General features: G+C 37.4%; 2 protein-coding genes across 5 annotated transcripts in view; one reads left to right on the forward strand and one right to left on the reverse strand.

Annotated features, from left to right (window-relative positions):
* LOC106768539 (negative regulator of systemic acquired resistance SNI1) overlaps positions 1-11,978 on the forward strand; it is a 21,064-nt gene extending 9,086 nt beyond the window's left edge. For 2 of the 4 annotated variants that reach the window (XM_014653746.2, XM_022783210.1), the window contains exons 9-15: positions 9,440-9,655; positions 9,743-9,813; positions 9,938-10,007; positions 10,265-10,330; positions 10,456-10,608; positions 11,220-11,353; positions 11,637-11,978. In XM_014653746.2, coding sequence (XP_014509232.2) covers positions 9,440-9,655; positions 9,743-9,813; positions 9,938-10,007; positions 10,265-10,330; positions 10,456-10,608; positions 11,220-11,353; positions 11,637-11,709 — 783 coding nt within the window. In that variant the 3' untranslated portion in view covers positions 11,710-11,978. The remainder of the gene's footprint in view (positions 1-9,439; positions 9,656-9,742; positions 9,814-9,937; positions 10,008-10,264; positions 10,331-10,455; positions 10,609-11,219; positions 11,354-11,636) is intronic. The other 2 variants (XM_022783211.1, XM_022783212.1) reach the window with 2 other exon arrangements.
* An 84-nt stretch (positions 11,979-12,062) lies between these two features.
* Positions 12,063-16,197, reverse strand: LOC106768541 (peroxidase 19). Its single transcript, XM_014653748.2, has 3 exons — positions 15,623-16,197; positions 15,135-15,335; positions 12,063-12,981 (listed from the first exon to the last, which is right to left on the reverse strand). Exons 1-3 carry the CDS (start codon positions 15,884-15,886, stop codon positions 12,403-12,405), a joined length of 1,044 nt encoding a protein of 347 aa, XP_014509234.1. The 5' UTR covers positions 15,887-16,197; the 3' UTR covers positions 12,063-12,402.
* Between the last annotated feature and the right edge of the window lie 303 nt (positions 16,198-16,500).

Below are 16,500 nucleotides of genomic sequence, written 5' to 3' on the forward strand. Positions count from 1 at the left end.
AGCTGTGCAGTTTTTCTGTTATGCCTCTCCTCTCTAGTTTTTATTCACTGCATCTCGTTTGTATCTCCTTCTATACACATATTTCACTTTGGGCCTAATCTGTTGGGCCGTATCATCCCTTTCCCCATCAAGACACACCTTGTCCTCAAGGTGGAATCCTGGAAAGTGCTCCTGTAACTCAGTCAAATATTCCCATGAATTTTCACATTCTGGTAACTGGTGCCATTTAATTAGAACTTCTCTGATTCCTTGCTAATTTTGACGAATTGCTAAGGCTTCTGCAGGTTGCACATTAAACTCTAAATCCTCTGTCAAACACTTGGGCAGAGGTTGAGTTTAGACATCATCACTTACTAACTTCTTGAGTAATGACACGTGAAAAACAGGATGGATCAANCTCTCTGCGGGAAGTGCTAATTTATAGGCGACCTTGCTAATTTTTTCGACAATTTCGTATGGCCCATAATATCGCGGACTAAGTTTCTGATTCATTCTTCTTGCCAAACTCCTCAACTTATATGGTTGAATCTTCAGAAATACCCGGTCTCCCACATTATATTCCACATCTCGCCTATGCTTATCAGCCTGCTGCTTCATGCGGTTTTGNGCCTNAGCTAATTGTCCTTTTAACTCTTCTANCATTNCATCTNTATCNGNTNTCATCTTGCTCACTTCNTCCACTGCTGTCAATCTTATATCCCCTTTAATTATCGGTGGTGGGTCCCTTCCATAAAGAGCTTTGAAAGGGGTTGTATGGGTAGATTCATGATAATTAGTGTTGTACCAAAATTCAGCCCAACTTAACCATTTAGGCCAATGTTTTGGTTTGGTACCAGTTAAACACCTCAGATAAGTCTCAACACACCTATTGACCACTTCTGTTTGGCCATCCGTTTGTGGGTGGTAAGCCGAGCTGAACCGAAGCTTGGTTCCCGCCAGTTTGAATAATTCCGTCCAGAAGGAGCTAATGAATACTCTGTCTCGATCAGTCACGATGGAGGAAGGGAACCCATGTAATCACACCACTTCTTTAAGGAATATTTCTGCAACATCCTTGACCGTGTAAGGATGAGGCATGGCTATAAAATGAGCATATTTCGTTAATCTATCTACCACCACCAAAATGGTATCTTTCCCTCCTGCTTTTGGGAGTCCCCCTATAAAATCCATGGACACGTCAGACCACACCTGTGTCGGTATCGGTAGAGGCTGCAATAATCCCGAGGGAGTTAAAGCCGGGTATTTATTTCGTTGGCAGATTTCACACCGCTGCACATATTCTTGAATTTGTTTCTTCATTCCCTCCCAATACAAAAACCCTGCAATCCTTTTGTATGTACGAAAATATCCCGAATGGCCCCCTACCGCTGTATCATGAAACTCCTTAAGAATCAATGGTATCTTAGAAGACCCTTTGGGTATTACTATTCTTCCTCTGTAGTACAATCTACCATGCAAGAATTTCTATCCTTTATGAGCATTTAAGTCTCTGAATAATTCTTGTATAATTTCCCTCAACTTTTCATCCATTTGGACTTCGTGATCAACTTCGTCCCATTCATAAAATTGGACAGTGGTTAATGCCCATAGCTGCTGCCTGGAAAGTGCATCAGCTGCTGTATTCTCTCTTCCAGGTTTATACTTTATTTCAAAGTCAAACGCCAACAACTTTGAGACCCACTTTTGTTGTTCCTCTCCTATTAGTCGTTGTTCAGCCAAGTATTTAAGACTCCTTTGATCTGTGTGTACTTCAAAGTGCCTTCCCAACAAATAAGGCCTCCACTTTTGAATAGCTAAAACCACTGCCATAAGTTCTTTTTCATATACTGATTTGCTTTGGTCCCTTTCGGAGAGAACCTTACTCATGTACGCCACTGGCCTCCCCTCCTGCATCAATATTGCACCAATTCCCTTACCCGAAGCATCGGTTTCCACTACAAAAGGCTTCTCAAAATTAGGGACAGCTAGGACAGGTGCTGTGGACATAGCTGCTCAAAAGCCTTTTGAGCATCACTTCCCCATTGAAACTGATCTTTCTTCAACTGCTGTGTGAGAGGGCCCGCAATTTTTCCATAGTTTTTCACAAATTTTCTGTAATATCCTGTGAGACCGAGGAAGCCCCTTAACCCTTTCACGTCCTTAGGAGCAGGCCAAGTGAGCATATCTTTGATTTTACAAGGATCTGCAGCCACACCTTGTTCGGAAATGATATGACCTAGGTATTCCAAGCTTCGCTGCCCAAAATGACATTTCTTCCTATTGGCAAATAAGTTGTGATCCCTCAACACTTGTAATATAGCTCTCAAATGCTCCTCATGCTCCTTTTCACTCTTGCTGTAAATGAGAATATCGTCAAAGAAAACTAGAACAAACTTTCTCAAGTAAGGTTTGAGTACCTTATTCATAAGTGCTTGAAAAGTTGCAGGTGTGTTGGTGAGACCAAACGGCATAACTAGAAACTCATAGTGACCCTCATGGGTCCTAAATGTTGTTTTTGAAATATCTTTCATTCTAATTTGGTGATACCCGGACTTCAAATCCAATTTCGTAAAAATCACAGCCCCTCCTAGCTCATCCAACAATTCATCAATCACGGGTATCGGAAACTTATCTAGAATAGTGAGTTTATTGAGTGCCCTATAGTCCACAAAAAATCTCCACCCCCCATCTTTTTTTTTGACCAAAATCACACGGCTACTGAATTGGCTATGGCTCGGCCTTATCACCCCTGCCTGTAACATTTCACCCACAATCTTTTCAATTTCATTTCTTTGGTAATAGGGATACCTATATGGTCGTATGTTGGGTATTTGTCCCCCTTCCTGCAACAAAATCGCATGATCATGATCTCTTTTTGGAGGTAATCCTCTCGGTTCTTGGAACACGTCTCCAAACTCTACTAATGTTTCTTCCAGGGCACATGATACAGGAGTGGAAACAAGTTGGTTTTGTCATTGGATTTCGACGTTCCCCGCGTATTGGTAGGCTAGATAATACCCTTCATTTGTAGAATGTAAAGTCTTTATCATTGTCTTCCAAGAAGCTTGTTGTATGCAAAAGGAGGGATCTCCCTTCAAAATATGCTTACGCTCTCTTTCCTCCCACTGTAGTGTGAAATTTTTGAAGTTGGCCTTAATATCTCCCAAACTAGCCAACCAATCTAGTCCTAGCACCACCTCCGTACCTCCCAGATTAAGGATAAAAAAATCCTGCTCTATTCGAATTCCCTGCATCTCGATTTGTACTGTTTTACATATGTCCTTGTTCTTTTCTTTCTGTCCATTACCCATCTCCACCGTATACTCTGGAGTTTTTGTCACCTGTAATTGTAATTCAGCCACTAGGAGTTGAGAAATAAAGTTACTCGTGGCTCCTGAATCAATCAAAATCAACACCTTTCTCCCTCCTATTGTTCCTTTTATCTTAAAGGATTTTCTTGAAGTGAGACCTTCTTTGCTCTTCAAGGACAATTGCAGATTTTTATTTTCTAATTCCACTATTGGTTCCTCTGTTTCAGTTGGACCGCCATCTTCCTCTGTTTCCTTTGGTTTACCCTCTTCTTGGCCCTCCACCAATACAAGTTCATAATGTCGAAGCTTGCATACATGCTCCCTTCCCCATTTTTCTCCACATTTAAAGCAAAGCCCCTTTCGACTCCTTTCTTGTAATTCCTCGAGTCAATCTTCTCCCTTCCAGCAGTTTCCTCTCCCCTGGAGGCTCAGGATTAGATTTTCCTCCTTTTTCCCCCATGGATATCATGGATTTTCCCCGAGCTAACTCCCTCGAAACCTTCACGGAGCCATTCTCCTTATCCCGCCAACCTTTCTTCTCTTCCCATCTGAGACCTCCTCTTCTCATCGCCATGTTTTTCTCTTCTAATAATAATGATCGATCCATCAAATCAGATATTGAGTCGGTGTCGTAGAGCTTCAGTTCAGCTCTAATCTCCTCATTCAACCCGTTAAGGAAGATCCCCTTTAACATGGTACGATATGTTCCTCTCAGCGGTGTTGAAACCATCTCGAATTGCCCGCGATACTCCATCGCTGTCCCCGTTTGTTTAATGCTGAACAAAGGTTCAAATGGGTTTTGAGCCAATCCTGGTTGGAATCGTCGGAGCGTCGCTGTCTTGAAATCCTCCCAACTCCGAACCGTCGTCTGCTCCTCCCACCATTGGTACCAATTCAGGGCTTGGCCTTCCAAAGCTACCATCACTGCATCTAATTTCTCATCCTCCGAAACTGAATTCAATTTAAAGTAACGCTCCACTCGAACGAGCCAACCGTATGTGTCATCTCCATTGAACACTGGAATCTCCATCTTCCTTCCCCCAAAATCATACACCCGAGGTGGGCTCCCATATCTTCGTGGTGGTCGTGATCTGGACACCGAATAATTACTCCCTTCCTCGTCCTCATCCGTAATCCTGGTCCTGCTACGTGGTCGATGGGACCGTCGATAATATCTAGGTCTATCACGTTGCAGTAGAATCTGCTTGATCTCACTAAGCTCCGATTGCTGAGCTTGTAAGCTTCGTTCTACATCCTCCAATCTGCTCTCCATTGTAGATCGTGTGACAACCATTCAAGCTCCCAGAATCAAGAGCTCTGATGCCAGTTGATAAGAACCAGCAATGTAATCAACTCAACAGTAAGAAGAAATAAGAAGTATATTTGGGAAATTTGATCTGATCAACGTGAATCAAGACCTATATTGTTATTCTATTCAGAAAATAACAGAAGGATAAAGAAATCCCAACAAACTAGTCCATTCCATAGCCCTCCCCCCCTCTCTCTCACTTTCCCCCTCCACTATAAACATTTTCCCTTGTAACNAACTTCCTCTAACGCCTATTCCCATCTGCCAGCTGTGCAGTTTTTCTGTTATGCCTCTCCTCTCTAGTTTTTATTCACTGCATCTCGTTTGTATCTCCTTCTATACACATATTTCACTTTGGGCCATTTTCCAGGTGATCCTTTAATATACTTCAGTATGCGAACAACTGCGTCCCAATGGTCTTCACATGGGGAGTTTAGGAATTGACTCACCACGCTAATTGCGAAAGAAATGTCAGGACGCGTAACAGTAAGATAGTTTAATTTACCAACTAATTTTCTGTACCATTCAGGATCTAAGAAAGGCTCCCCCTGATTTGGTAGAAGTTTGATGTCAGGATCCATAGGTGTCTTAACAGATTTGCAGTTCATTAACCATGTTTCCTCCAAGATGTCTAATGCATACTTCCTCTGAGATATGACAATACCAGTATTGGATTGTGCTACTTCAATACCCCAAAAATACCAGAGTTTGCCAAGATCTTTGGTTTGAAAATGGTGACAAAGGTGTTGTTTCATCTGATAGATGCCAAGATAGTCGCTTCCTGTGAGAACAATGTCATCGACATACATTATTAAGTAGATACATCCAGCACTTGAGTGGTGATAGAACACTGAATGATCCACTTCACTGCGAGACATACTAAATTGTTGAAAAACATAGCTGAATTTCTAAACCAGGCCCGAGGAAACTGTTTTAGGCCATATAAGGATTTGCGAAGACAACATACCAATCTAGATGACTGCCCTGAGCAACAAAGTCGGGCGGTTACTCCATATAAATTTCTTCATGCAAATCACCATTAAGGAAAATATTTTTTACATCAACTTGGTAAAGATGTCATTGTCAAAGAGCGGTCATGGCAATGAATAGGCAAACAGAGGTCATTTTTGCCATTGGAAAAAAGTATCACCATAATTGATAGCTCCATCTACAGTGCTATCCACAGATCTGTGAGCTTTCCAAATGAAGAAGTGATAGCAGTGGAGGTGAACAGTAAGAGAAACGGAGTTATGTAGCGGTGGTGTTTGAATATTGAATTGTGAGGTGTGTGATGTGCTTTCGGTGGTGTGGAACTAACTCAGAAAGCCTTCACCATTGGAAGGATGTTAGGAGAGAATTTAGAAGCACTAGAGGATGACTTTCAGAGGAGAAAAGGCTGGAAACAATGCATCAACATATCAATTCTCTCAAGATCTAAAAGTGTTTCATATGCTGATACAAGAAGAATTTATAATGGATTCTCTAATCTATGAACGGTGCCGTCAACCACGTGGTAGAGGTGTGAGACGAATGCATCTCTTCTAGAATCAGCAATGGGATATGTGGCAGAAATACTTCAGGGTGTGTAATCAGCAACTATAGATTTGCTAAGTGCACCCCCCTTGTGTGTATGCTTTCTTTATCCTATTCCTTGGCATGTTTGGGCCTTGTTGTATGATGGTGCTTGGGCCCTGCTATCATGCCCTCCTTTTTTAGAAGGATTTGTCCTCAAATCTGATTGGTCGTCTTTATTATGAGGACTTATTGTTGTTGACTTCACAAGAATTCCTCCTTGGTCAAAGATTAATCTGAAATAAGCATCAATCATAACTCTAATTAGTTTTCTGTGACCCAACAAGATATATAAAAGGATATGTTTAGAAGAAGGTTTCTTAATTTTAAAATTTTTAATTTTAATACAATAAAGAAACCTTTCTTCATTTGAAATTTTATTTGTATTTTGAGTTAGTGGTAACCATAAAGACAACCATAACTCAAGTTGTGAATTGTCATGTGTTGAAAGTTTTAGCAGTTTTAAAGATGGCATGGCAAATTCTGGGAAAGAAAAGTGAGATTTTGGAATTTCAAAAATAAATGGAGAAAAGTGAAAGGATAGGAGACCTCCCCTTAATATTCTAGATTCTATTGTGAGTGTAGGAGGAGATATTGCCTGCAATTGTTCTTTCTTTTCTTCCATTTCTTTCCTTTCACATTCTTCCTTCTCTTCCACTTCTTTTCTCTCTTTCTCCCTTATTTTCTCTTTTTCTTCTTCTCTCTCTTTCTTCCTCTTTTCTTCTCTCTATTTCTTCTTCTTCTCTTCTTTCTTTTTCTCTTATCTCTTTTTCTAGTTCTCTTCTTTGAAATTCTTTTTTTGCTTTCTTTTTCTTTTCATCCCTTTCCTTGCTAAGGCGCATTTGCTTGATCCTCCGCCACTTGAGATGATGAAAGAGGATGAAGTACAAATTTCTTCTCATGATGGTGCACAGTTATGGTATTGGTAAGACCATTATCAAATTGCCATGGTCTTCCCAATAACACATGACAAGTTTCCATTGGAACTACATCACATAAAACTTTATTTTTAGTTACCAATGGAAATTGTGACTTTGACTTGATTCTTGATTGTGATATTCCCATCTTTATTGATCCAATGTATTTTATAGGGCTTAGGATGGGATTGCACAGCAAGATTTAAATTTTCAACCAACCCAGTGCTACAACAATTAGAGCACGAACCATTATCAACAATGAGAGAGCAAGTTTTCTTTTCAATTTGACATCTCGTGTGAAAGAGAGTCTCTCTTTGTGATAGATGTTCTACACTGGATTGGTTGTCAAAAACTTTTTTGATCATGAGAAGTTGCCCTTCACAGGTATAAACTTCCTCAGTAATTGATTTTTCTTGATCACTCTCGTTCTCACTAGTGGAGGATTCACTGCTATAACTAGACACTTAAAACATTTGATTTCACTAGTCCGAGTGCGTGAAGAGGACTCTTGTTTAGGTTTCTTAACTATCTTGGCTAGAGGTTTGAAAGGCTCTTTTTCTTTAAAACTTTTTCTTTCAAAAGAGGTTTGAACTTGAGCTCTCTTAAGAGAGGATTTTCTCAAATTTTGTGGTTCCACCTTGATACACATTTGGACAAGACTATCCAAATCTATATAAGGTAGTAGTTCAACCTTATCTCTTATTTCAAAATTGAGCCCACTCAAAATTTAGCCATTGTGAGTTCATCTGTTTCCTCAATTCTTGCCCTTATCATATACAACTCCATCTTTTGTCTATATTGTTCTACAGACATGGATTTTTGTTGTAACCTTTGGAGCTTATCCATAAGCTCTCTATGATAGTAGGAGGGAATATGTCTCCTCCTAAGGACAGTGATCAAATCATTCCAATATTGTATTGGAGGATTTTGGTGGTGACTTCTTTCTTCCACTATGGCAGTCCACCAATACATGGCATACCTTTGAAAGCTTAGGGTAGCTAGAGGAACTTTCCTTTCTTCACTAACTTGGTGGCAAGCAAAGAGTTGTTCCACCTTCATCTCCCAATCTAAAAAGGCCTCTACATCATCTTTTCCATGAAAATGAGACAAGTTAATGTTGACTTCTCTAGGGGAGGGTGTTCTTGCATTTCTCTCCTATGTCTTCTAGAGGAAGAATAGTCTCCATAATAATCTCCTACTCTAAAGCTCTCTCCCTCATGATTGGATTCCCCACTTCTACTTCCCCGCACTCTTCCTTGCTCATCTCTCATGACTCTCAATTCATCTTGGATGATTGTGATTTGTCTTTCCCTGTCTTGTTGAGCATGTTCCATTTTTCTTTCAGTGTCAATTTTCCATCGAGTTAGTTCTCTAAGTTGATTTGAAATATCTCTGAGAGTAATTTGTTCCTTAGAATCACTAACTCTTGGAGAATGACGCCTTGAAATCTTGTAATTATAAAAGTTTTCGTGTCACACAACTTAGATTTCACCAAATAACAAATTCCAGGTAAGCGAGGTGAACCACTAGGGTTGCTTAAGAAGTCTTGCCTTACCAAAAGTGTTCTAGGCTACTTACTTAGTTAATGTAACTCAACTACTTCTAAGATCACAAAAAGATGACTCAAATAAGCAAAGAAAAAATTCTAAGGCTCTAAAGCCGGACTCTAAGATTAGGAGAAATCTCCCTTATGAAAGAGTGGAGAAGATTAAGAGAAATCTCCCTTATGTGTTTAGCATATACATAGGGTAGTTTATTTATAATGTAAGATAAGGGCTAATGCCCTTAATACAGAATGGGCTGAGCCCAATTAACATAAACACACATCTTAACATCTAACATACCACTATAGATTTGTTAGTTTATTTATAGCCATGGTGGCTCTTCAACAATGGTCTCTTTATCAACCAGATGTCAGTTATGCATTCCTTAATGACGATTTGCAAGAAGAGATTTATATGGAACAACTTCTCAGATTTGTTGCTTCAGAGAGTTTTTTGGATTGATATTTCATCTTCTGTCATCTTCGTAAATCATTAATAATTTAGTGTCACTTGAGTGCAGAAACAGATATTTTCATTAAGTCTTTATTAATTATATTTGTAATAAGCTTGGTACATATGATTTTACGTACTAGTTGTTATAAATAAAGTTTTCTATGTATATATTCAACAAAAAGGAGATTAATCTCATATATAGTTCTTACTATATTCAACAAAAACTATTATTCTTATACTCTTTTTTCTGTGTGTCCTGTTGATGGGATATTTATGCATCTTGACTCCACCTTGAAAGCTTTCCTTTCCCTTTTGGTTTTTTTCCAAAATATATGTTTTATGTTGTCTTGGCAGGGATCTAGGAAAATAAATTACAAAAGCCTGATGAAGGATTGCCTGGCAATTATTTGTCAACTATCTCAACTTCTTCATGGTGAATTCAGTAATCATCTGGAGCTTCAACAAAGTACTCAATCTAAGTTATCCAGAAATTGTCATGCTGCATTGTCTCTTTCTTTATTTGGAGTATTAAAGGACACATGTGTTTCGATTGAGAAACTTCTAGTGATGGTAAGTTCCTGAAGAGTTTTATTTATTGTATTTGCGTAAACATCAAACAGGTGTTCTGTTTTTTTCTTACATTCTGAGTGATTTTAGATTATGAACCTTGATATGGCAAGGAAGAAAGCAGATATGGAAGGTCACACTACAAGAGCAGACAGTCCAAGGTAACTTGTAATTTTGTTTCTTTACAAAGTGGAAACTTTGAGTTGATTTTCTTGTTTCTCTATAGGTCAAATGCTTTTGATAACATACATTTAATAATATTGTATTTTGTTGCAATTGGTGCAGAACACCTTTGATGGAGATAATTCTGGATGAACTAGCTTACAACAAAGATAGCGTCCCTCTTTTTTTCAAGGTTGCTCCCAATTACTGTCTGTACCCTTTCCCTCTCTATTCCTCTCACCCACCTCTCTTTCGGTGTTCATAACTGTCTGTATACGCGACTACATGAATTACATACATAGGATACGGGGTTTTCCACATATGTAATATTGGTTGACTTGACACGTCCAACTTGTGTAGTTACTTTACAAGTTCGCATTTCAAGTCATTTTTTGGGGGAATTATCTATTGGATAACACTTTCTTCTGCTTTTCGTGAGAATGGCTTCAGACCTTCAGTGAACCGAAGTTGAAGCTGGAAATAGTTGTGCAGTATCTGGGGAAATACATAACCAAGGTAATCAAAAGGTGGACTTAATGGGTATATTTTCTTCCTCCTGAAAGGAAGGTTCTATTATTTGTATGGTAGTAGCTTTTGATAATCTCTTGATGTAACTATCTTTGTTTTATACAAAATTGCAGCCTTCTGTTCGCACTCGTAAGACAAATGATTATATTGAATATGAAACATTTGGTGGGGCTTTGAAGTGCTTTTCAAATAAAACTGGCATCAAGAGCTTAATGAAAAAAATTGGTGTAGATGTAATTCAATTCCTTCTTGCCCATGGTTTTCAGGTACTTGTCTTATTCAGCAAACCAATGAATATATATTGATTTCAACATTTAGAAAGACTGTCATATACCAAAGGAACACAAAGATTGAGAACTGTGATACAAACGGAGAATAGTAGGGAGGGAAGAAAGGTCATATGGACAGAATGAGATTTACAGAAAATAGTATAGACTAGAAAGATGTCTCCTCTATGATTTTCTCCCTTCACGAAGAGGAATACTAAATCTGTAAAATAATACAAGATAAACAGTATTTCCCCTCTTACAATCTCCATCATATTTAACTGGCTAGCCTCTTATGGTAACTATCCTAATTAGTGGTCCTTATTCCAAACAAATTGGTAATCCTTCTAAAGAAGAAATAAAGACCAAAAACTTAAAGGCAAACAAAACCTTTGACATAATAGACAAAGAGTTTCCTTATTCCTAAGGGTGGGATATCTATCACATTGATAGCTATTTATCTCATGGGATAGGGAGACGAACTAGAGGTTTTGTCATTTGATTTTTTTGAGTATGAAACTAGTCAATGAAGCAATTGAGAAGCTAATGTATTTGTTCACACTCATTGAAAATCTAATTCCTTTTTGAAATGTGGTTTTACTGGCTTTCAGGCTCAATTGTCAATATTGTCAAATGGAAATGCTGATGCCAACATTTCTGGTGACAAAGAAGGGGGAGTCGGTGCTCTTGTGGATTTGTGTCACGCATTTATCTCTGCTTTTAATAATTTTATAAATACGGATGCGTAAGGGAACCATTAGGACTTTAATTTCTCATTGCTTGCGTACTTTTCATTTGTGTTTTGATATATTATGACTATTGGTAGTATTTTATTAACTTACAAAAGGTTTAAAATTTGCATTTACTATTGGTACATAAAACTAAACTAAATCTTTCCATGCTTGAATATTGCCAAAATTTTCAACTGAACCTATAAATCTCTTATTTTTGGTGGGTTAAGGAGACCCGTGAAGTCTTTCTGTTCACGATGTTGACAATTTTCTAATTTGTTGTTTGTCATGGTGTAGGCATATGGAGATATTGTCGATTGGAAAAGAGGCACTATTTACTGCAGCAACTATTATCGCCGCGAAATCGTAGGAGTGCAAGCAACTTAATTGACCAGTTCCGCTTGGTGAATACAGAATCAACTCATTCTGCCCAATACTAACTGCTTTTACTTCATGAATTCATTGTTTATTCAGAATTGCTGCCCTTGTAGCCAGTTTTGTTAAATAGCTGCTGTAGTGCTATTGCATAGCGAAATTCCTCGGTTTTGCCACGCCATTTGCGGCTACTATTATGGTTCACATGGTTTCGGCATGTCTCTTGTTTTTCCAAGTTAATGTCATTCTGGTTTTTATACCTTATATTTTTATTTTAATACAACAATTTTATATACATATATAATTCGTAAATATTTCAACCTTCATGCAATTTCTGGAATTTGCCCACGACGCTATCCTCCATATGATACAGTAGATAGTTGGCCTTCCACCATTTTCCACTATATACAAATAGCATTGGTTTTCTTGAAGATAAAAAAAAATGTTTCAAACCTATTCTCCTAATGCAACAATACAAGCAATACTTCTAAAAAACCAGTTAACTACAACACTGACTAGAGAAAGTACAGAAAGAAAAAAAAAATTAATCTTGACAAATAATAATATCCGAACAACTATTGCATTTATAACTGTACAAAACACTGAAACTTCGGTAGAGTTGCATTGATGTTGTCTGGTATGAGTTATAAATGCAAGAATTGTGTAAATTTGTATTCATGAGAGATGCTCACATGTGCATGCTACAATCTCTACGTTTCTCCCCGTGCCTTGCCCCTCGTACGACATTGATTAAGCTTAATTTGTCCATGGCTGCGACAAAAGCTTGGAAAAAGTTGTGGTTATCCTTGGCAAATTCTAGGACAATAGGCTTGGTTCGTGGGTCGAAGGCCAGAGCCTGGTCAGAGGCCAACAAGCCCATCTTTTGTTGCAAGTTGCCATAATAGGCATGGTCAAACAAGAAAGGCGTAGTGGCATCAAAAGGGGCAACGATGTCGGAGTTTCCACCGAAGTTTGGACAGTACATTCTAAGTGCGTGTAGGAGTTTGGGGTCCATGTCTGGGTCCGGTTGGCCCTTGCCTCGGTAACTGTAGAGACGAACCACGAAGTTCTTGCAATGCGCAAACCCAATTGTGTGGGCCCCCGATAGGGCCACCAGGTCCCGTGTGGTTAGGCCCTTCGAATTGAACAGTTTGATGAGTTGATCGACGGTCGAGTTTGCACGAGGGATGTTTGATGCCACCCTTGATGCCGTTGATATCTTTCCGTCCCATCTTCCCTTCTTCACAGCGTAATATGGCCCTCCTGCCTATCATTGGATAAATTTAACTATTAGGAAAAAAAAAATCTCACAATAATCTTAGGACAATGATATTTTGACAACATTTTTTGACAATTTTTTTTATAATGAGATACGTGTCATTATTTTATTGGTCTATTTGAATTTATGTTTAAAAAATATTTAAAACAGACTAATCACAAACTGTATACGTTGTCAAAAAGTTGTTAAGAGAGTGTTGTTAAAAAAAAATTTCCATAACGTTATTGTAATGCGTCTAAATTTTATTGTAATGCATGACAAAGAGTTTATTACAAAAATATCTTTAATACTCCTCTTAAAACTAAAGCTGTTTTTATCATACATTTTCACCTACATTTATGGGTTACGTTTTCCTAGAAAGAAACTTTGTTGCCAAATAAATTTCGTCTAAGATCAATTTAATTAATAACCAAAAGTTGGAAAATGCATGAGTGTGAGATCATATTGTCCAATTTTAATCTACCATTCTAGACTTAAAAAAACTAAAGTGCCTTTGAGTGTTTGACCATAAACATATATAGGTACTAACTCTGTTTTTAATTTTTAATGTGACAATCTTGTCAATTACGGTAGCAATTAGATAAAAACAAAAGGTTGCCTAGCACTAGCAAACTTTTCCACATTAAGTATTTTATTATATAATAATGCTGGGTTTATGAATGGATAATATTCATAATAACAAATGTTGCATTGACATTATTGAAATCTTTAAAAGAAACAGTAACTATTGGGAAGAAATGTGCATTAAAATATAAAGGAATCACATGGTTAGCTTAGCCACATATTTTTATCGTACTTCATAATCATACTTAACAAAGATAATGAATAATTGCATTTGATTTGAATATGACAAACATATTTAGTTTGGTAAAACAGAAACGCCGAAGCCTTTCATAATTAGCTCGCACACCATCAAACAAAGTTCTTGGTGCAACAAATTTAGGTGAAGAATTGTGGAAATGAGATTACTTTTCCTACTCAATTTTAAAATAAAAATAACTGATTGGTATCCGCTACATTCTCTCTAATTAAATTTAAATTCAAGTTTCTTAACTATCATTAGATACAGTTTGGTTTGGTTGAAATTGAAAATTCATCAAAACAACTAAAAATTTGTTTCTAATTACATACCACATTAAAATCATGATTCAGTTTCGTCTGGCCAGCTTGTTTTAGACAACTCTCTTTTTTTTTTCTTAAATAAACACAATTTTGAGTTTACTCTCTTCTCCAAATAATAAATCAACTTTTAAAACTCATTAAAAACCATACCAACTTAAAATATAATTATCAATAAACATGTAAATTATAGAGCAAACCTATAATTAACTTTACCATCGATGGTGCGAAATTTGTTCATATATCAATATTTTATGCCACAAAGATGGACAACACAAAAACTAAGACATAAGATTAAGACGCAGCTTTGTTTCTGGTGCCCAAATAATCCAAACATATAAGTACAAAAGTTAGGCTGTTTTGGACTCTAGCATATCATGCCCAATAATACAGAGCAATTCATGATTATATGGAAACAAATTTAAATTCACTTTATTCAGAATCCATAACGCATGAGAAAAAGAAAAAACTCTGCTAATTGGTACAAAATTACACTTAGAGATACATAGCCAAACACCCTTTGCATTGCATCTCTTTTTTCTTTTTCCTATAGCCATATTTATTCTTAAACATTGTCATTAGCTTTTTGGTGTTTGTTTAGGAAGAAAAAAACTAGGACACCTTTTCAGTAGTACCATAAGGCTATACGCCTAAAATTTGTAACATTTTTGGCATTGGAAGCAAAACATGTAAGAAACACAGAATATGCATATTAGTAAAGGGGAAGAAAATCCGAAGAACCACTCAGAAAACAAAAGGGGATAAGCATAATGTGGATTTCTTTCTTAAAAGTCCTTTATTTCAGTACAAAAACTGTGGTCAGCATAAGAACAAAAAACTGATGAAACCACACATGCTTTGAAATTGTATTGCATGTGAACTGAAACCAATGATTAATTCAGTATTAAACTATAGATTTTGATTAATTCAGTGTTAAAAGTGCATAGAATTAAAGTGATGGAGAGAGTATACGATAAGAATGATGGGAATGAATAGCAACAAACAAAACAGGAAGAACTTACCAGGTGAACATAATCTCTGGCTGCAATTACAAGAATATCCGCACATGACACCACACCAGGGCACTTTTTCTCCACTACTTCCTTAGCTTTTCTCACTGTCTCAAAACCTTCCACCTTCAAGTCTCTGTTATCCTCTGCATCCTTTTCTGTCAACTCCTTCCTTCCACCCTTTGATGCTATTAAAATTGACGCATCACAGCCCTGCACTCACCCATTAAGGAATTATGATACTTCATTAGACAAAAGAGACCACAACACCACAAAATTCACTGCCAAACATGGAAAATAAGATTTTGATTTTGGTATTAAAACATTCACAGCAGAAATAGAACTCAACACATTTTACGTTCTTGGTTAAAATTTATTAGAAACTAGAAAATCATTACTGGGATTCATACGGTGTGAAGTAAGATCTAGAAAATTGTCTCTGCTGCATGCATGGAAGGGAAAGCTAAATCCTTTTTTGGAGGGGTTGGAATTGATCTTACCCCTACAAAGCAATCATGGAAGAGGAGACGAATGGTGGCAGGGGCAGAGACAGGTGATTGTTTGAACTGTTGAGAAGTGACTGAAGCAACAAGCTGTTCTAGCTGGGGGCATGATTTGGCATAGTAATTTAGTGAGAGTTGGCGAGGGGGGCGTGTGGTGTTGGCATGTGTGGCTAAGCAAAAAGTTCGACTCAAAATGAAGAACACAAAGAGAGAAGTGAATTGTAGTGAAAACGAAGTGGAAGCAAAAGAAGGTACAGACATGATGGGGCAGTTTAGGACAAAGAAAAGGAGAGTAATTTAGAAGATCAAGAGTGAAAGGTAAGGTTGAATGTTTTTCTGTATGGGAAGATGGGATGCTTTGTCAAATCAAAACATGAGGGTTTAAATATTAAAGGGAATCAATTCCCGTGAGTCTCGTACAACACAAGAACGAAGCTGAATTAATTTCTGGTATATAGTGCAGAAAGGTTCTGACACCTCAATAAAAGATATTAGTAAAATCAACATCTTTAAAGTATACTAGGAGTCCACCCACCTGAAAACACCACATTTTTTCTTCAAACATGCATAATAGCTCTACCTTGATTCATTATGTCACTTTTTATTATGCTTCAACTTTCTATACGTGGAAATAACTACAGGAAAACTGTGGGTTGCAAATTTCCACTCACTTATTGTTTTCAGAACAGTAAAACAGGAAAAAAGATTACCCTTATGAGTACCTCAACTTTTGGTAAAAGAAACGTGGTCATGAGATTCATTCACATGTGTGTATATGCATTTGATCTTAATCGTTCATTACTGTGGAGGTTGACTCCTATCTAGCCTACATTATCAAACCTTTATTCATTTTCTAACTCATAAATTTGAACTTT

Source organism: Vigna radiata, chromosome 7 (assembly GCF_000741045.1).
Source record: "Vigna radiata var. radiata cultivar VC1973A chromosome 7, Vradiata_ver6, whole genome shotgun sequence".
NCBI lineage: Eukaryota > Viridiplantae > Streptophyta > Magnoliopsida > Fabales > Fabaceae > Vigna > Vigna radiata.